The sequence below is a fragment of the Pseudozyma hubeiensis genome (assembly GCF_000403515.1).
Source record: "Pseudozyma hubeiensis SY62 DNA, scaffold: PHS69, whole genome shotgun sequence".
Lineage (NCBI taxonomy): Eukaryota > Fungi > Basidiomycota > Ustilaginomycetes > Ustilaginales > Ustilaginaceae > Pseudozyma > Pseudozyma hubeiensis.
The window spans coordinates 332,626-344,830 of NW_012133851.1; the positions used below are offsets into that span (position 1 = coordinate 332,626).

A 12,205-nucleotide genomic window follows, 5' to 3' on the forward strand; every position below is an offset into this window, starting at 1 on the left:
GCAACAAGATGCTTGCGGTACAGCAGCCACCACCGCAACCCGCGCTCACCTCCACAGCGCTACCCGCCGAGTCGATCGCCCGTGCGCTGCCGGACCAAGTCCCCGAGAACGCACCCGAACACTGTCCCGGAACCGAGTCGGAACAGGCAGGCAAAGCAGATGCCTGCGCAGGCTGTCCGAACCAAGATGCTTGTGCATCCGCGCCCAAGGGACCAGATCCGGATCTACCGCTCATCCAGCAGAGAATGTCGAGGATCAAGCACAAGATCTTGATCATGTCCGGTAAAGGTGGGGTTGGCAAGAGCACGTTTACTGCGCAACTGGGGTGGGCGTTCAGTTCGAGGTTCTCAGGACATTTCGAGGATGAAGAAGAGGATATCAAGCATGCGACGAACGGTAGTTCAGCGCAAAAAGAGGAAGCAGAGAAGCAGGTCGCCATCATGGACATTGATATTTGCGGACCTTCGATCCCTACCATTCTGGGTCTGGCAGGGCAGAGCATCCATTCGACATCGCAGGGTTGGTCACCCGTCTACGTCTCTGACAACCTCTGCGCGATGAGCATCGGCTTCCTCCTACCATCCGCTTCATCCGCCGTCATCTGGAGGGGTCCAAAGAAGAACGGTCTCATCAAGCAGTTCCTCAAGGACGTCGACTGGACCGCAGGGCTCGAAGAAGAAGAAGAAGAGCAGGAGCAAAACAAACTTCAACCGGACTCCTCCCAGTCTGCATCACCATCACCACTGATCGACTACATGCTCATCGACACACCTCCAGGTACATCCGACGAACACCTCTCCATCGTCTCCTACCTCAAACAGTCAGGTATCACCGGCGCCATCCTCCTCACAACACCGCAAGAGGTATCGCTGCAAGACGTACGCAAAGAGATCTCGTTCTGTCGTAAGATGGATGTACCCATCCTGGGGATCGTCGAGAATATGGCCGGGTTCGTGTGTCCGAGCTGCACGGGCTACAGCGAGATCTTCTACCCGAGCACCGGTGGTGCAAAGGCGCTGTGCGAGGAGCTAGGGTTGACGTTCTTGGGAAGCATACCGTTGGATCCGAGGATCGGGAAGAGTTGCGATTTGGGTGTTAGCTTCTGCGACGAATACCCGGATAGCCCGGCGACGAAGGCGTATGGAGACGTGATCGATAGGATCAGGGAGCTGGTGGATTGAGGGGCCGCCTGCAAGGAAATACTTTGTTCACACGCACATCATGGTTTATCGGCTTAATAGATGGTTAACATTCGCATACTTGTGGAGACTGCCAGCGTGACTTCATTCGTATCTGTGATCTTAGCTTGAGATGTCGCAAGCTGGTTGAGGGAATGAGATCCGATCCGAAATGCAATTTGCAAGGCAGTGGTGCAGAGAGTACAAACGATTCTTTTCCATCACGTCTAACTAAAACTTCCCAACCCTGTCCGCATCTACGCAGCGGACTTCTTACTCGGCGGACCCTCCCCATCCTCCTCTGCCACCTCATCCTCCTCCGCGATCCCACTCTTCCTCTTCCTCCCACTCCCCACCGCACCCGCAGAAGGCGTCGCCGTCCTACTCGCACTCCTCCTCTTGACACCCACACTCGCCGTCCTCCTCCCATCGCCCGCAACACTGTCCGTCAAACTCTTGGCCGAATAATGACAGCTCGCATGGTAGTACACCTCCGCTCCAGCTGCGTCCTCCACCTTGATCGCGTTCAGCCAGACAAATTCCTCCTCGTCCTCACTCCATTGCGACTTGAACGACTCTTTGCAGATCCCACACGGTTTGGCTGCCAGCTCGGCATCTGTGGGGGCGATGACGAATGTTTTGGCGAACTTTTCCTTGAGCGCCTTGTCCTGTGCTGCGGAGAAGGACTTCCCGTCGCGGTCGGTTGAGTTGCCGCCGGTGGCAGAAGATTTGTGCGAGGGTGCGGAATCGTCAAATCCTCCGCGGATGAAGCTTTCCAGACGATCGAACCAGGATCGTGACTGGCCGCGTGCGGCCGAGTCTTTGGCACGACGATTCTGCGTAAAGTGCCAGTCGAGATGGTCGTCCATTCGTCCTTGGCCCTTGTAGCCGGTGGGATAACGGTTGGCGCACTGTCGGCATTGGAGGGGAAGATGCTTGTGCAAGATCAATTCGTACGAGGCTGGTGGTTCGCGGTTGAATTCGAGTCCAGACGTCTTGATGTCAAGCGCCAGGATGGCGGCTACGTAGTCTTCATCTTGATCCCTCTCGACGGCGGGTGGGGGAGTGGCGGCTGCAGAAGTGGGGTTGGATGAGCCAGGAAGAAGACCTGCTTGCATCAGAGACGCAAAAAGGGAAGCAGCTGCGTTGTTGGCCGGTGGCGCTTGTGAGGGGGTTGCTGTGGGTCCTCCACCGGTCAGCGCGGAGAGGTTTGCCAGCGCTCCCGACAGTCCTTGTGGAACAACAGGCGGCGTCGCCGCAGCAGCAGGTGCTGCAGCTTGTGGCGTGGGTGCTGGAGGAAGCGGCTGACCATGCATAGCAGCCGCATGTCCGGCCGGATTGGATCGCTGCGTCGCTGCCGATAGACTGTCTAGCTGAGCGTGGATCAGAGCCATCTCGTCAGCGGACAAGTTTGCCGTGAGGATGACTTGCTTGAGCTGAGCGAGCGAGTCGACCCTTTCATGCAAGGCTTGGTCGGAAGGGTTAGCAGCGAGCGACTGGCCGTCCACGGCAAGCAATCTGTCGATGTTCTCGATGGCTTTCGACTTGGATCGAGCAGCGTTCGCACGAGGATCTGCAACGCCGGCGGCCACGGGCGCCGCATTGGGTTGAGGCATGCCTTGGCTGCCGAACAAGGCCCTCTCTATACTCCACTGCGCATTGTCGCCAAACAAGGGACGCGCACCAGGGCCGGCGGTCTTCCACGTGCCCAATAGCTCTTCCATGCGCAACTTTGTAGGTTGGTCCACGAGACGATACGATTCGAGAAAGATGGGAACGATGCGGGCGGACCAGAGCTGCGTGTAGGGGTGACCGATGTTCTTGGAGATGGAATCGAGCGTGTAGAGTGCGGGCAAGCGGACAGAAGGATGCGAGTGCATGATGTGGTCGTCGAGGCACTTTGCGACAACGTTGGACATGCGCGTGGCATGGTCGTGTGCGATGACGGTGAGGTTTGTGATGATGGGCTTCGAGTTGAAGGTGAGCGACTTGAGGTGCGAATTGTACATGTCTGCAAAGGCAGCGGGATCCGAGCCAATGTCGACGGGAGGCGGTTGCTGCGGTTGGACAGGGTAGCCATACTGCGGGACTGGTGCGCTGTAGCCTGGCTGAGGAGCACCGTACATTCTCAAGATGGGATTCCAAGGGGTGACCCTCTGTCAAAGAGGCAAGATGCGGGTCAACGAGCGGGGATGCGAGACGATGAAGTGGATCTGGGATGCAATGTGCTGATCTGTGTCACACAAAGAAGCTTGCTTTTGGGACAATGGCAACTTCAAGCGATCTATCTGGCACGAACCAACGATGCAAGAGCGGGCCACGAGCGGAATGAGGAGATGATCTTGTTATGTGTGAGACGACGCTCAAACACAGCTGTTGCAGCAAGCTAGAACGGGGGAGACAGGAAAAGGGGGAGTGATGGATGGGGGAAAAGGAGACGTTGCTCAAAGCCGACAGCTAGCTACTACTACTACTACCGAGAAGCACGAAGCAAAAAAGCGGTCAACGACGTTGTGCACTGTAAATGATACAGCGCCAAAGAGAGTCGTGGGTGCGGATGATGTGGTTGAGAGGAAAGGAGCAAAGTCGCACAGACACGCCGATTTCAGCCATTTTTCCATCGCTTTCGTCCGTCGCACAATTTCCAACTTTTGTTGGCTCGACACACATTTGATCTAACATTTTGCTTCCGTGACGGAAACGGGATCGAGTGTCTTGGCGCATCAAACGGAATCACACCACAAGCCTTGTGGACTCTGTCACTACGCATAGTTAGTTCTACTGAATGGTGAATACCAAAGCATTTGTAACGATCTACTGAGTGGTGAATATCAAAGCATTTATGACGATCTACTGCTTGGCCTGCACATCATGCACACCGTGTTGACCTGCACCACCAAACGGATTCGCCACCAATCCGGGTTGGCTGACATCCTCGTGGCCGGGACCCTTTGCAGCCGCCGAAGTCGAGTTGACCGCCTCGGTAGCTTTTTCCGCGCCCGCATCCGCCCTCGAAGCTGCTGCTTCCGTTGCTGTCGTCGTCGCTTTCGCATTCGGCTTGTCCTTCTTGAAGCTGGAAAGCTTGAAGATGCGGAAAAAGTAGAAGAGCGTGAAGCAAAGCGCAATGTTGAACACGATGTAGATGCAGATGATGCCGATGTCGCGGAACCTGTTTGCAGCGCTCAGCTGGATCGAGCCGAGGTAGTCGTTGCCCAGGCGGAACTGGCAGTAGTCGCACGAGCCGTTGGGGCCGTCGATGTAGTAGCCCGTGCCCAGGTTGGGCCCGTCGAGCGAGGTGACAAAGTTGGCGAGATACGCAGCGCACGATTGGCCGGGTGGAGGCGTGATTCGGTTGTACTCCTGGGGAGCGCAACGCACCGGTTGGTTGTTGAGCACCGCTCCCAGCATTCCTTCCAGCAGGTAGGTGAAGGGTGAGGCGACGAACATCCACGAGCGCCAGAAGTAAGGCAACAGAGGTGGGGGTTGAACTACACCGCAGAACACGATGACGAACGAGAAGAACGTCGAAAAGAGGATCGAGGCGATCATCGGGTTCGGAGACATGGCGGCGATGGCTGCTGCAAACGTCTGGTAGTAGATCTGGAACAGCATGTACAGTCCCCACACCAACACCGCCGTCGAACCCGATGGGAATCCCACCATGAAATACCACGGTGCCCAGAAGAGCGTTCCACCCAGCAAGTTCCACGGAATCTCCACCACCAGCGCCGCCGTCACAGCAACCGGCCAGCTGTACATCTTCGACGGTCGTTCACGCACCTCGTACAGCGCACGGAACTGGATGAACACCGGCTGCAGCTGTTGCGACAGCGACGTGGACAGCACCAACGCCATGAAGATGGCGAAAATCTTGTTCTGCAGCGAAGCAGAGGTTTGGATCTGACCTTGGTTCCAGAACGACGATCCGATGAACAGACCGGCGATGATGTTGAGCATCAGCTTGGACATGATGTACGTCGTGTCTCGCCAGTAGTGCGTGAAAGCGCGGCGCATCACCTGCGTTACCTGGACGCTGAGCGGTTCGGCGTACTCGCGCATCCCCATCGCTTCCTCCTCGGCGGTCGCGTGGTGGTCCGCAGCAGAGGCATCGATTCGTTCGACCTCCGAGATCATCTCCTTGTACAGATGCGAATCGCGGAAGAGCTGATGCCAGTCCTTGTCCGTAGTGGCTGTTGCTCCGGCACCGATCACGTCCAAAATGTACTCGGCGGGGTTCTCGTTCTCGCCGCAACGCTTGTCGGCACGATCGCCAAAGTAATCGAGCAGCTTGGTCGAGTTGCGTCCGATGTCGCCAAAGTACACCGTCTTACCACCCTTTTGCAGCAGGAGCAAGCGGTCGAACTGGTTGAACAGCTCTCCCGACGGCTGGTGGATGGTGCACAGGATAGCTTGACCTGCGTCCGCGAGTTTTCGAAGGAAACGCACCACGCTCCACGCTGCCATGGCGTCCAGTCCGGAAGTCGGTTCGTCGAGGAACAGCAGCAACTTGGGTTTGGCCGCCAACTCGACGCCGATGGTCAGACGCTTGCGCTGCTCCACGTTGAGACCCATACCGACTTCTCCCACAAGTGCTTCGGCCCAGGACTCCATCTCGAGCATGGAGATCACGTTCTCGACGTACGCAAGCTTTTCCGCCTTGGGTGTCTCGCGTGGCTGACGGAGCAGCGCCGAGAACTGGAGAGCTTCGCGGACGGTTTGCGTTCCGAGATGCACATCCTGCTGCTGACAGTATCCCGTGTTGGACTGGAACGACTTGGGCAGAGGAGCGCCGTTGACGCTGAACACGCCTTTGACCACACCCGTATCCGTGCGCTGTGCCAGTACGTTGAGCAGCGTCGTCTTTCCCGCGCCCGACTCTCCCATCAAAGCCGTCATTTTCCCTGGAGCCACAAATCCGCTCACGTCGCTCAGCAGACGACGCGGGTTGCCCTTGATCAGCACATCGTAGTTGACGTTCCTCCATGCAAACACCGAGTTGGACGATTCGAGCTTGCCAACCGCCTTTTCAGCGTGGGCATCTTGCTCGCTGTCGACAACGTCAGCGTGACCAGCGGCATCACCAGCCTCGACGTCGCCCGAGGCTTTCGCCGCCTGCACCACCTCCTTGGGTGCCGCGCCGCGTTTGAAGACCATGACGCCACCAGAAGCGCTCGGATCCTTTTGGAACTCCGAGGCGACGCTGTAGATGAACAGGAAGAAGAACCAGAACCCAAAGATGATGCCGGCATTGCGACCGGCGTTGGACCAGCTGTAGTTGAACGATTGCGCAAGGTAGTCGGATCCGATGATGATGTCCTGGCCTGGTTGAGCCGATGCGACTGCACACGTCTTGTACTCGTTCGAGACGTCTGCGTAGGCCTGACCGATGGGGATGAAGTTAGCGCAGGGGACGTTGAGCGTTCTGAACTCGTTGGTGAGCAGGATTTCGAACGCAAACGCGACGGGGTTGCAGTACGAAAGCCACTTCCACCAGACCACCATCGACGGCCGTGGGATCACGTATCCGGTGTAAAGCGCGAAATCGATGATCGCAAGTCCTCCGATCATGGTCGCTAGAGACTCGGACTTGGTCGCTGCCGAGAGCATGCGGAAGAAGGCGACCATCGTAAAAGTGATGAGCGCCGTAGTGCTGTAGAACACGAAGAACTGACCGGCCGTGTACTGGAGCCCGACCATGAAGTAGAGAACGATATCGAACGTGGTCAGCGTCAAGAGACGGATCGGCATGTCGAGCAGCGTGTTGGCCAGTGCATCGCTGAACGGATGGATCATGGCAAAGCGTCGATGACGGATGACGATGGGTCTCTGCGCGTACCCAGCCGTGATCTCGGACATGGCGGTGAAGGAGTTGTACAGCAGGGCGAAGAAGAGCACACCGCCTCGCGAGAAGAAACCCGAGGTATTCTTGGGCATGAGCAGAAACACGGACCCGATGATGACCGCTTGGAACATGGAAGCGGCGGCGATGATGACTTGGGTGAGGATGTCACCCCAGGTGATCTGGGCTCTCCTTTTGATGGCGAGTCGGATCTGCATGGGGAGAGAGATGATGTAGGGGCTTCCCTTTCGCGTTCCTTTTGCCTTTTCTTCGCGAGCGACGGCCTTGTAGTGCTTGACGGCTGCGTCGTCGACGTTGGACTTGAGCTCTTGCAGGTACGCCTCGACCTCTTGGCGGTTCTTCTGACCTTCGGGTGAGTTCTGCCAGTACCGCGCCATCTCTTCGGCTGTGCGGGGTGCTCGGTTCTCATAGCCTTCGCGCAGTTTGCGACCGTGCGCATCGGTACACGCCACGAGGTAATCGGCGGTCGTTTGCCTTTCCTGCGGAATGTAGCCCATCTCTCGGAAGTACTGCGGAGCTTCGGAAGTGGGACCAAAGTAGACCTGTCTGCCTTCGTTGATGACGAGCACCTTGTCAAAGAGCTGGGTGAGACCTTCTCCTGCCTGATAGATGGAAGCTACGGTGGTAGTGTTGGCGATGTCGGTCGAAACACGAAGCGACTTGACAAACTCGAGCGCAGTGCTCGAATCGAGACCTCGCGACGAGTTGTCAAACAGCGCGATCTTGGCTCTGGAAGCAAAAGTTTCGGCGACACTGACTCGTTTCCTTTCACCTCCTGAAACACCACGGACAAAGTCGTTACCCACCTTGGTGTTGTAGGTGTGACGAAGGCCGAGGATGGTAGCAAAAACTTCGACGAGCGTCTTGATGTAGCCATCGCGCGTCTGGGTGTCTTGGCTCTCGAGGAGGTTGAGTCGACGACGAGCTTGGGGCGCTCGAGTGGCGACGGCGAAGGCAAGCGTCTGCCAGACAGTGAGCGAGGGGAAGTGGATGTCGTCTTCCTGACAGTAGACGACGTCGCCTCGAAGACGCTTGTCGATGACGGTGTGGTCCATTCCTTGGTAGAGAAGCGTTCCGGTGATGTCCTGGAACCCGTCCCTGTAGGAGGCGAGGGTCTTGAGGAATGAAGTGCACCCGGCACCTGGACGTCCTAGGACGAGCAGCATCTCGCCGGGTTTGACGCAGCCTTCAAAGTTGTCGATAATGGTCTTGACGGGTGGATGAAGCAATGTCTTGATGTTCTTGAGCGCTTCGACGGGCTTGAGTGGGAGGGAGCCAACGGTGTCGCCGAGAGCATAGCCAGTTCCGAGACCGGTGACGGTGAGGTTCTGCCACACGAGACCCATCTGCCGCGTCTCGTTGCCGGCACCTTCGGCTTGCTGCATGACGAGACGGAGGAAACGCTCGAGCTCGAATTTGCCATCCTTGTCGAAAGGATCGAAGCCGATCGCAGCCTCTCCGCCGTCGGTGGTGCGGGAGCGAGCACGCATGGATTGCTCGGTAAGACGACGGGTGAGTTCAGCCATGCCTTGAGGGTCGAACGAGGAGAGGGGGACGCTACCTCGACCGCTCTTGATGCGTTGGACGGGAGGCATCTCTGGCGACGAAGATGCCTCGTTCGAGCCTTTGCTAGACGGTTGAGCATCGCCTCCGTTGGATGCAGAAGACGGAGCATCGGAGGTGGCTTTACTGGCACCAGCAGCATCGGCGTCAGCGCCGTTGTGGAGCTCGCGTTCGTCGACAGCTGCGGTAGAGATGGCCGGAGCTGGTTGTGCAGCCGGCATACTGCCCTCCATTTTGAGACAAGCCTGTCTATCTGCGCGCAAAACGACGGGAACACGCAGTACAGTTGGGGCAAATGGACAAGATGGTGGAAGGAAGAGAAAGGCAATCAGCAACCTTCGGAGACACTCGATTGGGACTGCTTCCTAGCACTGTTGGCATCACAAGGCGGCAACCGAAACAGCGGCGAGCAAAGGCTGAACTTTCACCTGTTGCTCTATTCGAACAAGACCCTTGAGTTCATGCAACGCAAGCAGTAGCTCAACCATAACACAAAGAAACACGCTTCATGCTCGGCTCAGCGAATGCAAAAAAACGTGGTGAGTCTCGGCTTCGGATGACTTGCCATATTTGTGCATGCGTGGCTTTTGTTGCACCGACGTCAGAGTGGAACCTTGGCGCTGGTGAACCGCTTTTGGACAGAATGAGTTTGCTCCTGTCGTGCAACGCCGACGCGCGGCGCTGTTTTGGACTCAATTAGCAAATTCCTTCGGAAGTTTCGAATGGCCAACCAAGAAAAAAAATGCAGGGCATTCGGCGCTTGGTTACCACCACCACAGCGCGCGACTCGCCGGAACGGAATTGGCCGTCTCCGCGGACCACGCCTCTGACCTTTTTGGATACCGTCGCCGCGGGCCGCTTCCATCCTCGGTCTTCTGTTGCTCTCGATCGATCTCATCTGCAACCCTCGCAGCTAGTGTTGGTGCACACTGCATGCTTTGCGACCGGTAGATCGGCTCACGCACAAGTGGTTCTCTCGAACAGCGCTCAAGCTTCAGAAGTAGGATCTGGGTTTTATATTGATGTTTCGCTCTAGGCTTTCCTTCCCGGGGCTGACATTTGCAATCACTTCTTCCAGTCAGCTCGCTTCTCCAGCTCGAGCAAGCTGTCGAGCGACTGCTTGAGCGTGGTCTGCCAATCCTTGAAGTTGAGGCCCAGCTTGGTCTGAGCAGGTTTGGTGTCCAGAGTGGCGATGGTATCCAGATCGCGCAGATTCGTGACCGCCTCCTTCCAGCCCTTCGGCAGACGATCTTGCAACTCGGGGTACTGTTCGCTGATAAACTTGACCGCATGAGCCCACGTGAACTTTCCTCCGCACAGCAGGTATCGCTCGCCCATACCACCATCCTTTTCGGTCGCGGCAACGTGTGCGTCGCCGACATCCCGAGCATGGCAGAAGAGCGGAAGACGGTCCTCTGGCATCGAGTCGGCGGACGAGACGAGGTTGTAGATGGTTTTGCTCGAGGTGTTGAGGTTGGAGAGTCGGACGGCTGGCTGCAAGGTGGGGCCGTAGATCATGGGCGGATTGACGGACGCAATTTCGAAGTGGGGTTTCTCGTTGGATACGTAGTCCCAAGCTGCTTGCTCTGCGAGCTTCTTGCTGACAGAGTAGGAGAATGCACCTGCGCCGCCGGCTTCGATCGCATCTTGGTAGGTGGACGGATTCCAGTGCTCGGCGGTGTACGTGAAGCCGGGACGGTTGGGTCCGCCCTCTTTGAAGCTGGTGACAGCGGCGAAGGAGGAGGTGATGACGATCTTCTTGACGCTCTTCTCGTGTTTGGCGAAGCGCAGCAGATTCAGAGTACCTTCGACGGCGGGGATCAGCAGATCGCGCTCTGCGTCCTGCACGTTGAGTTGGTAGGGGGAAGCGACGTGGTGGATGATTTCGACACCTCGAACAGCGGGTAGGAGGTCAGATGTGGCAGTGTCGGCGACTTCGACGAACTCGACTCGTTCGCGATCTTGCGCGCTCAGACGAGAGAGGATCTCGTCCTTCTTGTTGACGGATCGAAGCGTTCCTCGAACCTTGTAGTTGGCAGGAGAGGCGAGAACAGCATCGAGCACGTGGGCGGCTAGAAAGCCAGTGACGCCCGTGATGAGTACCAAGGGACCAGACATTGCAAAACGAAGTTGCTCAGAAGTTAAGGTCGAGGGCAACAAGAAAGAAGGTCAAGATGCTGAGTCGAGACGATACCAACCGGATGTCCGGCCTTTCATTATCGCCGCTCGAGCCACCTGCATTTTGCGGAGCGGAATCCACGAGTGGAGAACGAACGGCTTCAGCCTAACACCACACCTATTTAAAAAAAATCTGGCATCACGAACGACATCGACAATGTGACCTGATGAATGTCTATTGAAAGCTATGGTACATGTGCGTCGACTGTGAATGTGTTGACTCGCAGATTGGAATCAGAGCTCCATGCGGGGTCCAGATGCGACTCCGTCGTTGGTAGCGGACCAATCGTCGAAGTCGCCTGGCTGACGCTGCTGGGCCAGATGGTCGTTCCAGCGCTTTTCTGCCGTCGTCGTGGTTCGTGGTGTCCTGCCCCAATTGCTCCAATTGGCAACTGCTCTTGCAGTATCGCCTGCCCATCCGACACCGGTGATGCCCAAGGCGGGAGCGACCACCACCCTGGCAAAGATCTCTCCAAATCCCAGCATGACACCGTTGAGGAAAGGCAAGCCGAGATTGATAAACACGGAGCCAGAGATGAGCGCCAATCGACGCGAGAGAGGGATGGAGGAGTACGGGTTGAAGGCGGCTAGTGTGAGTGAGCCAGTCGGTGGATAGTTTGACTTTGATTGCTCTTCTTCCTCCTGCGATTCGCCTTGGTTCTCTGAATCGGAAGCATCCGAGTCGTGGTCTGGGCCTGCTAGTTCAGGGGGTGGCGATCCTTCCTTCTCGTCGTACTCATCCTGCTCGGATGAGTTGCGTTTGTCCTTGTGACGAGGAAAGATCCTCGGCATGCCCGAAGCGGATACGGTCGGGATCGCTTCGTTGCCATCCCTCGCTGACGTTCGCGGAGCGTGCTTGTGCTCGTGTGACGACGACATCTTGTGGACTACTTGGGCAGGTCGAGAACAGAAATGATGCTGTTGGCCAGTGGATCCTGCTTCTGATCTTCGGAAGGGGCCGACGCTGAGAACGCTTGGGTAAGGTGAGAAGACGAAGGAACGATGGGTTTCTCGATCGGTTGCAGACGTGGTTTGGCGACGGGAGGGTACGAATCAGCCTGGAAGATGTCGCTCGTATGATTCGATTGTTGGCGTTGTGTTTCGTCGTGAGGCACAGCCTGCATGCTGTGATGCTCGTGGGTGGTGGTCGAGAAGCAGCCTCGGCGAGTGAGCATGACAATCGAGCCGCCAGGGTCCAAACCGCTTTCTCACGCTCCGTATGCCCCTCTCACCGTTCCGGCGCGGATCCGACTGTGGACTTGGCTCGGTGTGGAGGGAATACTTGCGAACGTGTTAGGTCCAATACGGCTGCAAGTCGCGTAAAAAAGATCAACACGGCGCGGTAAAGTGACACAAACTTGGATTTCGCATTGGGCTCTCTCTTGTCATCCTCACACCATCCCAACCTCGCATCACCGCATAGCCA

General features: G+C 57.0%; 6 protein-coding genes across 6 annotated transcripts; 1 reads left to right on the top strand and 5 right to left on the bottom strand.

The window, feature by feature from the left end:
• Positions 1-8: 8 nt before the first annotated feature.
• PHSY_007352 (hypothetical protein) lies at positions 9-1,181 on the top strand (the record flags this gene model as incomplete). Its single annotated transcript, XM_012337946.1, has 1 exon — positions 9-1,181. One exon carries the CDS (start codon positions 9-11, stop codon positions 1,179-1,181), a length of 1,173 nt encoding a protein of 390 aa, XP_012193336.1.
• Positions 1,182-1,435: 254 nt separating this feature from the next.
• PHSY_007353 (potential pre-mRNA cleavage factor) lies at positions 1,436-3,304 on the bottom strand (the record flags this gene model as incomplete). The annotated part of the gene is made up of 1 exon (XM_012337947.1): positions 1,436-3,304. One exon carries the CDS (start codon positions 3,302-3,304, stop codon positions 1,436-1,438), a length of 1,869 nt encoding a protein of 622 aa, XP_012193337.1.
• A 724-nt stretch (positions 3,305-4,028) lies between these two features.
• Positions 4,029-8,834, bottom strand: PHSY_007354 (hypothetical protein; the record flags this gene model as incomplete). The annotated part of the gene is made up of 1 exon (XM_012337948.1): positions 4,029-8,834. One exon carries the CDS (start codon positions 8,832-8,834, stop codon positions 4,029-4,031), a length of 4,806 nt encoding a protein of 1,601 aa, XP_012193338.1.
• An 832-nt stretch (positions 8,835-9,666) lies between these two features.
• On the bottom strand, positions 9,667-10,719 carry PHSY_007355 (potential oxidoreductase; the record flags this gene model as incomplete). The annotated part of the gene is made up of 1 exon (XM_012337949.1): positions 9,667-10,719. The coding sequence occupies one exon, from the start codon at positions 10,717-10,719 to the stop codon at positions 9,667-9,669; it is 1,053 nt and encodes a 350-aa protein (XP_012193339.1).
• A 294-nt stretch (positions 10,720-11,013) lies between these two features.
• Positions 11,014-11,571, bottom strand: PHSY_007356 (expressed protein; the record flags this gene model as incomplete). The annotated part of the gene is made up of 1 exon (XM_012337950.1): positions 11,014-11,571. One exon carries the CDS (start codon positions 11,569-11,571, stop codon positions 11,014-11,016), a length of 558 nt encoding a protein of 185 aa, XP_012193340.1.
• Positions 11,572-11,666: 95 nt separating this feature from the next.
• Positions 11,667-11,954, bottom strand: PHSY_007357 (hypothetical protein; the record flags this gene model as incomplete). Its single annotated transcript, XM_012337951.1, has 1 exon — positions 11,667-11,954. The coding sequence occupies one exon, from the start codon at positions 11,952-11,954 to the stop codon at positions 11,667-11,669; it is 288 nt and encodes a 95-aa protein (XP_012193341.1).
• Positions 11,955-12,205: the final 251 nt, after the last annotated feature.